Below are 11561 nucleotides of genomic sequence, written 5' to 3' on the forward strand. Positions count from 1 at the left end.
ATTTCAATTTCTTTACTACCCACAAGGGGCTAAACACAGAGAGGACAAACAAGGACAGACATAGGTATTAAGTCGATTATATCGACCCCCAGTGCGTAACTGGTACTTATTTAATCGACCCCGAAAGGATGAAAGGCAAAGTCGACCTCGGCGGAATTTGAACTCAGAACGTAACGGCAGACGAAATACCGCTGAGCATTTCGCCCGACGTGCTAACGTTTCTGCCAGCTCGCCGCCTTATAAGTAATTCTGTATAACAACACAAGCATGCCCATCCCTTCGACATTCCCCCCACCCCCACGCCTCCTCCTCATGATGAATTCGTAATGTTTATTTTTTAAATGAAAATTTCCAGAAATACATTTTCTCTGATGTTGGTTACGACTATGTCGGGGAAAAAAAAAAGTAAATAATATGACTCAAAACGAAGGATACCCAATAATATCTTTATATATAAAAGAGAAGTTGTGTGTCTGTCTCCTACGATTTAGATTCCTAACTACTCCCACATTTTGCGGTGCAGTTTAACCAAAACCGGGTATCTTATAGTCGTGATTCATATCCAGCTCTTCTGGGTATTAGCGCGCGTCTACGATGAGTCTACGATTTTAAAAATAATTTAACATCATTTTTTTCCCATTTTTAATGCATTTTATTCGCTATTATATAAGGGAAGCAACTCTCTAAAAATGTCTACGATGAGTGAACGATTTAAAAAAAAATTTACCATCATTTTTTCCCCATTTTTAATGCATTTTTTTGCTATTTTTTGGCTATAACTCTCTAAAAATGCTTTATAGTTATTTCCCTTACAAACCCGAGCAACGCCGGGCAACACTGCTAGTTTATAATAAAAAGCTTCATATCTTTTTTAAAATTTCGTATAATTCCACCTTACAGTCCGATAGAGAACCACACAGACGGCGGTGGAGGGCGGGCACACATTTCTGTAATCATGCAAATAATTCGGTCAACTGTTATTGTGAAGTTTTCGAAACTTTGAATTTCCTTTCGATTTTGTTTACAGAAAAATAGAAGTTAAAGCAGTGAAGCACTGGATTCGTTTTAATTCGCCATTTCCAACCCGACCAAAATCCAGGCCTTGTTAATTGTTATTATAAGGCTAAAATTAATTAATACATTAAAATAGGACATCGTACCAAATATTTTGCGATATTTTGGGCGGTTTTTAACGTTCTGAGTTCATATCCTACCGAGGTCGACTTTGCATTTCATTCTTTCGGGGTCGATAAAGTACCAGTCAAATATTGGGGTCGATGTAATTGACTTGTCCCTTCCGTTCAAAATTGCTGGCACTGTGCCAAAATTAAGAACAATTATTATTTTTGCGTTCAGAGTTCAAATGTCACTGAAGTCACCGTTACCTTTCACCCCTTCTAGATCGATACAATAAGTACCATTTGAGTATTGGAATTGATATAATGACTATTACCCGATTCCAAAATTTCACACAATGTACCTATTAGTACTACTTAAGAATAGTGGTCCGGGTGCGCGCACTCGCACATCCACGCTAGCTAGTCACGACTAGTCGATCCTTACTTTGTGTTTTATTTACTTCGTTTAAAAAATTAGGATCTTTTCGATTTGAACGGCAGTTTTTTCTAGCGGTGTCATATGAAATTGTCACCCATAATTATGACCCTAGTATCGATCTATTGCATTTCAATCTGTTTTAGGGTTAGGGTTAGGGGTGGGGGGAAGGGTATCTTTTTTTCTTCAGAAATGTAAATAAACCCAATCTGTTTCTTAAACGAGGGACATATTCATATGGCACAGAATGTTCTTTTTTTACCTCAATGGACGTCATTGATTGGTTGAAATTTCAGAAATTGAAGAAAAACAACAACAAGTATCTTACAAACTATAGAATTTTCTCAATAAAGCCAAGAGAAAATGATGTTTTATAAACACATTCTACCAGTATACGAAGTTTAAAAGTGTTTAGTTACCTAGAAATTATTTTTAAAAACTGCCGGTCAAACCGAAAAGATCCACTTTGTATTTTATTTACTTTGTTAAACAAAATTGATTTATTTTGTGTTTTATTTACTTTGCTAGGTAGACTAGTCGTTGTAGGATCGACTAGTCACGACTAGCTAGCGCGGATGCGCGAGTGCGCGCACCGGGACCACTGTTCTTAAGTAGTACAGTACTTATTAGCAGTGTGACAAAGTTTCTGAAATCTTTTACGAGTTTCAGATCTTTCTACCCGACCCCTAGTTTGCAGCAGACGGTTAGCACCCCTCGTTATTTCGTGCTATTTCGAAATCTAACAAGGACAACATTTAATTGTCAGCTCGACCTGTTAGAAAGAAGAGCCAAAGAGAGCCTCGACATGGTGGGTCGACCTACAAGAAACAGCAGTCAAATCTTTCACATATCACATACCATTCTGTCTTAAATAAAAAAAAAAGGGACACATTAGATTATGTAATCTTATTCAAATTCCCTAAAATACTAAGATATCTTTAATCATAAGTCTGCTCAATCAAAGCTGACCCGGGACGATGCTAGTAGAGCTTTCCGTCAATTTCCGTAAAAAATTAATTTTTTTTTACATATGGGCTTGCGGGAACTTTTGAAGTATTATACATACATATACACATACACCGAGTAAAAAACTTCAGTTATCTCTCTCTTTCACACATTACTCTGTCTCTTCACACACACTAACAGAAGCACTTCACTTACACAACATACTGTCTCCCACACCCCATCAAACACACACACACACACACATGTACATCAATGCTTCCCATGCACGGTAACTTCAAAAGAACTTCCCTCGTCATAAAATCGCTTTCTCTTAGTCTCTTTCGCTCTCATTACTTCAAAAGTTCCCGCAAGCCCATATGTAAAAAAAAAAGAAGTTTTTTACGGAAATCGACGGAAACGTCTACGAGAGACGAAAGATTGCCAAGTGTTATTTTAGAATTAATTTTTGTTCGTTACATAATTAATCTTAACCGGAAACAAAACTGTGTGGACAATTCGTATATTTTAAAATCGTTCTATGACACAAGTTTTAATTCTCGCAGTTAAAATACAAATATACCCGCAAAAAGTGAAGCATATAATTGCTATAAAGCAAAAAGGAAAATAGAATAAATTTACCCCGGTTCAAAGATGTCTTGCTTTTGATATTTATAGCAGCTTCTTCAATAATTTTCTGTTGTTCATCAAGTACCTGCTGCAGAGTTTTCCGACCGGCCTTTAAATTCTCCAGCTGTTCTTCACAGTTGGTCAGGCCATACCTGAGGCAGCTCTCCATCCACTGTTGGAAGTAAACGCAATCGTTACCTTGAATTCCTTGAGGACACGGTGAAACATAGGTGACCTCTGGTTGTGTAGCCACCGAGCTACCGTGGCTAAAATACCTGGTAAAATTGGTATTCTGAAGACTATCTTGCTTATTAATACTACTAGCATATACCTGGGAAGCGTTAGAGGGTGCCGAGGCACTGGCTTGAACATGAGACACACTCATATCACTTTCGTCTCCTTTTTCGTATACGGTCTGATTTCGGTTGTTGGTATCGAACCCGCTTTGCTCCGTTTCCTGATACTCAATTGAAACTGGTTGGTTTTGTGTTTCCGCTTCGGTTGTTGCATGGACAGGGACGGCGAATTTAACCGGGTAGGTCTCTTCTCTCTTCTGGTTACTCGGGTGGGTGCTGTGCAAAGCGCCGTACAGAAACTTTTGCTGGCCGCTTACTCCCCCACCAGGCATATTATTATGAGTTGGGAACGAAGATCTGTCATTAGGAAAGTAGGGTTTCGGCACGTTAGATTGCATAGCAGAGTGCAGGCTCACAACCGGGCCCGAATAGGATGGAAAGCCCATGGTGGAGTCGTTGGCTTGCCCACGGTCGTGCAGTAAACCCTGCCATCTGTTATCGATGTCACGGTTAGCGAATGGACGTCCTAGCAAGTCGGCCCGATCGGGGGACCCGTGCTTGTTACGGTAGTCGTTCGACCTTTGCCCTCCTTCGACGGGGCCAGTTTTGCCATCGTTGTCATTCGGTTGGTCGGTCTTCGACGAGAACGATCGAGCTGAGGGCATGAGAGTCCCGAAACCACCCTGATGATGCCCGGACGAGGAAATCAGAGCGGCAGCAGACTTGGGTGTAATTCGAGACGAGTAATGGCAACAGTTCTGATACTGAAGCACCAAACGGTTCACCTGCAACATGGTCTGTTTCGGGTTAGATCCACAAAATCAGGATATAAAATAGGGGCGAGACTATTAGTGAATCAATGTGGAAGGCTAAAATCAATTGCGGTTTAGGCTGGGTTTGATCAGATTCGTTCAGAGTTGAGGGTGGAGCGAAATGTCCATTGCACTAGGGCGAGGCCACAACAAAGTTGTTTACGTTTAGAAGGTGACGCATGCGCAGTTCACTGCTTGCTAACCCCCGCCGCACGTTGTTATCACGTGATGGACCCGACTTCCGAGTTTTTCTATAAATAAATAAATAAATGAAAAATAAATAAATAAATAAAAAACATTTCCGAAGTTTTTTTGAGGTTAATGTTTTGAGGAATTAAATATTTGCACGTGATTCTGGGTGGGAAGAAGGATCGGGTGCGAACGCACTTGCTTTTTGAGAATTATTTATACATACATACATATAGACATACATAGATATACATACATACATATATATATACATAGTAAATACATAGATATACATACATACATACATACATACATACATACATACATACATAAATGCATACATATATATATATACATATATACATACATACATACATACATACATACATACATACATAAATGCATACATACACATATATATATATATATACATATATACATACATACATACATACATACATACATGCGTACATACATACATGCACACACACACATAAATTCAAGCATAGATACACATTCATCGGGTACTATTTAAGAAGAGTGATCCCGGTGCGCGCACTCGCGTAGTCGTGACTAGTCGATCCTTTGTGTTTTTTGTTTTATTTACTTTGTTTAAAGAAATTATTTACTCTGTGTTTTATTTACTGTATTTAAAAAATATTAATTATTAATTATTTTAAAAATATTAATTACTTTGTGTAAAAAAATTATTTTGCGTTTTATTTTGCTAGGTAGTCGTTTTAGGATCGACTAGTCACGACTAGCTAGCGCGCGCCGGGACCACTCTTCTTAAATAGTACCCATTCCTCGTGGGTTAGGGGCGCATCGAGTCATTGCTCAAGCTACTTTATTTCCCGTTCCTGCAGCCCACCCAGTTAGCAAAAACTAGTTCTACCCGTAATTCAAAAGGCCAACCTTGTCACTTCCTGTGTCACATTGAATCTCCCCGGGTAGTATACTAAGGGTATGCGTGTGTGTGGATTACTCGTCCCTTGTACGTTAATTTACTAATTTCACGCGGGCGCTATTCGATTGAGAGGGTGCTGGAACCTTCGTCGTTACCGACGGGGTAACATTTTTGGCGGAGGTAAAAAATACGCACACCACCCGTTTTCGGCGTAACCTTAACCCCAACCCTAACCTTAACCCTAATCCTAACCCTAAACACTAACTCTAACCCTAAACTCTAATCCTAACCCTAAACCCTAACTCTAACCCTAAACCTTAACCATAACCCTAACCCTAAACGCGGGTGTGCGTATTCTTTACCTTCGCCCCATTTTTTAATTACATAATTATTACATTATTTTTACGTATGTACACACATACATACATGCAAGCCAGACATATACATAAGCTTTTAGATAATATATACTTACACATATCCATACATAGAGGTACACGCATACATGCATGCACACATATACAAACACACACAAACATACACACAGATAAATACACGCAGATTCATACATACATACGCATTACAGCCATCCAGTCATATATATAGGCATACCTGCACAATCGTGCCCCATCAAATTTGCTTCATGGATATTCTTTAATGGATGTTTTTTTTCCAGATAATGTAGATTCTGATTAGATCGGATTTTGTTATGAAACCATTTGTTCCAATAGTGGGGAAGAAGTTTCTGAAAGTTCACGAATTTTAGAAAAGTTGGGTATTTTTGTAATGAAATTTTCAGTTATATCGGAATTAAATATGAACAAAAAAACTGGTAGGCTCGTAAACATACATACTGACTCATGTCACAATTTTTTTTTTGAAATTTCATGTTCCATTTTATCATGTGTGTCAGTATGTCTATGTGCTTGTCCACCAATTTCTTTTTCATATCAAATTCCGATAGAATCATAATATACACCATCTCGAAGGTATGTATACAAAATTTCATTAAAAAAATATCCATTTTTCTGAAAGTTATACGGGGAAAAAATAATCTAGCTCGCGTGAATTTTCCGAAACCCCTCTTCTTAGACTCGGAAAATATGTTTTTACAACGAATTTCGATATAATGGGAATCTATATCATTTGAAGCAAAATTGTCGGAAATTTCATTAAAAAATATTCATTTTTCTGGAAGTTATGAAGAAGCGAAATCAGGCGGGGCACAATTCTGTAGGTATGCCCATACATACATACATACATATACATACATACATACATACATATATACATACATACATACGTACATACATACACACACACACACACACACACACAACACACACACACACACACACACACACTCTCTCTCTCTCTCTCTCTCTCACAGGCAAACACTTAATAGCTAATTAATAGCCGCTAAGTTAATTAGTTTGGGTCTCGTGACACGTTTGTTTACATTTTAACCAGCTGCTTTCCTTTCCGCTTGTATCACCAATATTCCTTGGAGGACTTAGCCATTGGCGGGGAAGGCGCGTGGCTGGGTTGCCAGGGTATTCGGGTCCGCGATCGCAAGGTCGTGGGTTCGATTGTTGGGGGCGTATTGTGACCTAGTTCAAAACACTTTATTTCACGTTGTTCCAGTCCGCCCAGCAGGGCGAAAATGAGGTCCTACTTAAGAAGAGTGGTTCCGGTGCGCGCACTCGCGTAGTCGCGCATCCGCGCTAGCTAGTCGTGACTGGTCGATCCTTACTTTGTGTTTTATTTATTTTGCTTAAAAAAATTATTTACTTTGTGTAAAAAATTTATATATTTTGTGTTTTATTTACTTTGCTAAGGTAGTCGTTGTAGGATCGACTAGTCATCACTAGCTAGTGCGGATGCGCGACTACGCGAGTGCACGCACCGGGACCGCTCTTTTTAAGTAGTACCCCAAAACGAATTGTACCTATTTCTTTACTACCCACAAGGGGCTAAACACAGAGAGGACAAACAAGGACAGACAAAGGGATTAAGTCGATTATATCGACCCCAGTGTGTAACTGGTACTTAGTTTATCGACCCCGAAAGGATGAAAGGCAAAGTCGACCTCGGCGAAATTTGAACTCAGAACGTAGCGGCGGACGAAATACCGCTAAGCATTTCGCTCGGTGTGCTAACGGTTCTGCCAGCTCGACGCCTTAATTCCTATTACACGTGACATTCTGTATCTCACTGAATCACTCTGAGAACTACGTTAAGGCTATGCGTGTCTGTGGTGTACTCAGCCACTTGCACGATAATTTCACGAGCAGGCTGTTCCGTTGGTCAGAACAGCTAGAACACTTACATATATCTAACTGGAAAAGGCGGCGAGAGCTGGCAGAATGGTTAGCATGCCGGGCGAAATGCTTAGTGGTATTTCGTCTGCCGTTACATTCTGAGTTCAAATTCTGCCGAGGTCGACTTTGCCTGTCATCCTTTCGGGGTCGATTAAACAAGTACCAGTTACGCACTGGGGTCGATATAATCGACTTAATCCGTTTGTCTGTCCTTGTTTGTCCCCTCTGTGTTTAGCCCCTTGTGGGCAGTAAGGAAATAGGTATTTCGTCTGTCTTTATGTTCTGAGTTCAAATTCCGCCATGGTCGACTTTGCCTTTCATCCTTTCGGGGTCGATAAATTAAGTACCAGTTACGCACTGAGGTCGATGTAATCGACTTAATCCTTTTGTCTGTCCTTGTTTGTCCCCTCTATGTTTACCCCCTTGTGGGTAATAAAGAAATATATATCTAATTGGAATACTCATTGTCGTAACCGACTGAGTTCCGGCCATTATCAATTGGAATACAACTGACCGTGGCCCCTTTTCGATCTTTTATTCAAACTCGTAGCTTCAAAGACCCTTACGAGACTTTTTTGCTGCAGGACTAGGTCAGGGAGACCTTAGTGTTTTTTTCTTTTTTAATTACGCAACCCGGGACAGGACAGGATCTGAATACATAATCAACACACACGCGAACTTGCGCGAGCACACACACACACATGCGCACACGTACGCGCTCACACACACACACACACACACATACACAAGCAAACACATACACACACAAACACTCACGCACGCATGCACGCGCGTGCGAACACTTTCGGTACACTTGTACGCTGTGAACGTGAACGAGGTGCAAATGTACCGAACATCTGTAGATGTATGCGTATACAATTAGCGGCTGCGCGTGCCAATGTATGTCTGCTTACCCCTAATTACATGCATGTGTTGTGTGTGTGTGTGTGTGGTGTGTGTGTGTGTGTGTGGTGTGTGTGTGTGTGTGTGTGTGTGTCTGTGTCTGTGTGTGTGGATATACATATTTACACACGCACACACATATGGTGTTTGTTTCCCAACTATTTGGTTCCGGGCTTAGTCCCACTGTGTTGCACCTTGAGCAAGTGGCATCCACTACAGCCTCAGACCGACCAAAGCCTTGTGAGATCACCTTCTGGTGAGCACCATGTGTCGTCTGCCAACACCAGACGACCAATCCTACGCAGACGAATTGTATTCCGTTCATCACAACGCCTGCGAAATTTCAATCCAGATCAAAAATTCAACGGAAACAAAGGCTATGTTTGAACAGAAATATAATAACGAAGTGTTAAGCTTTAACCTCTGACATTCACAAATGTCAAGCCACCTTTTAACCTTCTGACATATCTATTGCATTGTTCCATTAAGGCGGCGAGCTGGCAGAATCGTTAGCACGCCGGGCGAAATGCTTAGCAGTATTTCGTCTGCCCTTACGTTCTGAGTTCAAATTCCACCGAGGTCGATTTTGCCTTTCATCCTTTCGGGGTCGATAAATTAAGTACCAGTTACGCCCTGGGTCGATGTAATCGACTTAATCCGTGTTGTCTGTCCTTGTTTGTCCTCTCTGTGTTTAGCCCCTTGTGGGTAGTAAAGAAATAGGTATTTCGTCTGCCATTACGTTCTGAGTTCAAATTCCGCCGAGGTCGAGTTTGCCTTTCATCCTTTCGGGGTCGATTAAATAAGTACCAGTTACGCACTGGGGTCGATATAATCGACTTAATCCGTTTGTCTGTCCTTGTTTGTCCCCTATGTGTTTAGCCCCTTGTGGGTAGTAAAGAAATATATTGCATTGTTCCATTTACTTTTGGCAACTATAAAAAAAAAGAACAAAACCGATACGTATAGAAAATAGAAATTGTTTGTCACTACCAAGCCACAATGAAATGGATGGACCCGTATTTTCAAAACGATTGTTTTGGTGGGGGGGCCTTACGTTTTTTCTTCAATACATGTCTTGTATCATATAGTTATTTGTATTAAGTTTTGGTCATTTGTCAAGTCACACGATGTCCTTATCATATAGAGTGGTTGCTTTGTCTAGGCATTTAGTACTTCATATCTGTATGAAGTACTTTCAACTTACTCCCGAGTTTATTGATACAGCTCACCAAGATGGAGGAACGAAGAACGAAGAACACACTTGGAAGAACAGGTATGGTGATGCGAACAGGAAAAATGGAAGTGCTGTTTTTTCTGTTTGCATTATCGTACCTACACACACACACCACACACACACACACACACACACATATATACGAGCAAAACGCCTCCCCACGTCCAATGGACGATGCTGAGATGTCAAACATTTAAACCAAATTTTCTCAAAACAACTTGTCCGAACGTCCCATAGGCCTCCCCTTGAGAAACACTGATTTAAACTAAATTTGAAACACCAGCAAAAGAAATAGACTTTTTTCTATTGCAAAGAAAAACGATTTTATTCACACAAATATGCAGCCGAAGAGTTTAAAGTACCAGTAATGATAAGGCTGTTGACTGGGAGAACACAAACATGGTTCAAATAGTAAGCTTGGCAGGAAAGAAACGTGCCTTTAAGCAGTATAAAAACAACAAAAAATGGAAGGTGCAGTTATGTACAGGTTGACGGAAGAAAAGCAGGACAAAACGGCTTTATCGATCGCATTCTCACCTGGAATCGATTTTTGTAATTTTTTCAAGACTTGTACACGCCCTGATACCGTCGGTATCTACATATCAAATTTGAGCGGTATCTACATATCAAATTTATATATATATAAAATACAAAATTGGACAAGAACGCAAAAAATCCGGACAGTTAGGTGAAACAAAACATCCAGGTAGACGATACAAAGAAAACAAGGACGGGTCATTTGAAGTTTTCTTTCCTCAGTCAAGCACTAGATTATCTTCGCAATTTCGGCTGATTATACCTGGGATTATACCAAGGAAAAACTAAGCTAAGAGCATTAGATTCCTTGGAAGAAAGCAGCGAATGTATACAAAAACAAGGACGGAAAAAAAACGGACAATGTTACACAAATACAATAAAAATAATAACAGGACATTAACAACAGGTGTCTTTCGACTAAGGACGAATTAAATGAAGCTGGCGTGTGTGGAAATGAAGCCTTACGGCAGGGATACAATATTTCACAAACATATATATGGTTGTGTGGTAAGTAGCTTGCTAGCCAACCACATGGTTCCGGGTTCAGTCCCACTGCGTGGCATCTTGGGCAAGTGTCTTCTGCTATAGCCCCGGGCCGACCAATGCCTTGTGAGTGGATTTGGTAGACGGAAACTGAAAGAAGTCTGTCGTATATATGTATATATGTATATATATATATATATATATATATATGTTTGTGTGTGTGTGTGTGTGTGTGTGTGTGTGTGTGTTTGTATATCAGTGTTTGTCCCCTCACTATTGCTTGACAACCGATGCTGGTGTGTTTACGTCCCCGTAACTTAGCGGTTCGGCAAAAGAGACCGATAGAATAAGTACTGGGCTTACCTTACAAAGAATAAGTCCCGGGGTCGATTTGCTCGACTAAAGTCGGTGCTCCAGCATGGCCGCAGTCAAATGACTGAAACAAGTAAAACAATAAAGGAAAGAATATATATATATATATATATATATATATATATATGATGGATTCTTCCATCGAAGGTGAGGTGTGAGTTTTCAGCTTTTGTCAAATGACGTGCACAAATGATTTGTTTATGGTAATCAAATGTATATGATATGGAAGCACTCCGTCGGTTACGACGATGAGGGTTCCGGTTGATCCGATCAACGGAACAGCCTGCTCGTGAAATTAACGTGTAAGTGGCTGAGCACTCCACAGACACGTGCACCCTTAACGTAGTTCTCGGGGATATTCAGCGTGACACAGAGAGTGACAAG

At 40.3% G+C, this 11561-nt stretch overlaps 1 protein-coding gene across 3 annotated transcripts in view; it reads right to left on the reverse strand.

Moving 5' to 3' along the window:
* Positions 1-4433, reverse strand: part of LOC115221468 — a 51276-nt gene extending 46843 nt beyond the window's left edge. For all 3 annotated transcript variants that reach the window (XR_005002764.1, XM_036510688.1, XM_029791653.2), the window contains exon 1: positions 3139-4433. Coding sequence is in view for 2 of the 3 variants with exons in the window: in XM_036510688.1 (XP_036366581.1) it covers positions 3139-4216 (1078 nt within the window). In the remaining variant the exon portion in view is untranslated. The remainder of the gene's footprint in view (positions 1-3138) is intronic.
* Positions 4434-11561: the final 7128 nt, after the last annotated feature.

This window comes from Octopus sinensis, linkage group LG18, assembly GCF_006345805.1.
Source record: "Octopus sinensis linkage group LG18, ASM634580v1, whole genome shotgun sequence".
NCBI classification, from domain to species: domain Eukaryota; kingdom Metazoa; phylum Mollusca; class Cephalopoda; order Octopoda; family Octopodidae; genus Octopus; species Octopus sinensis.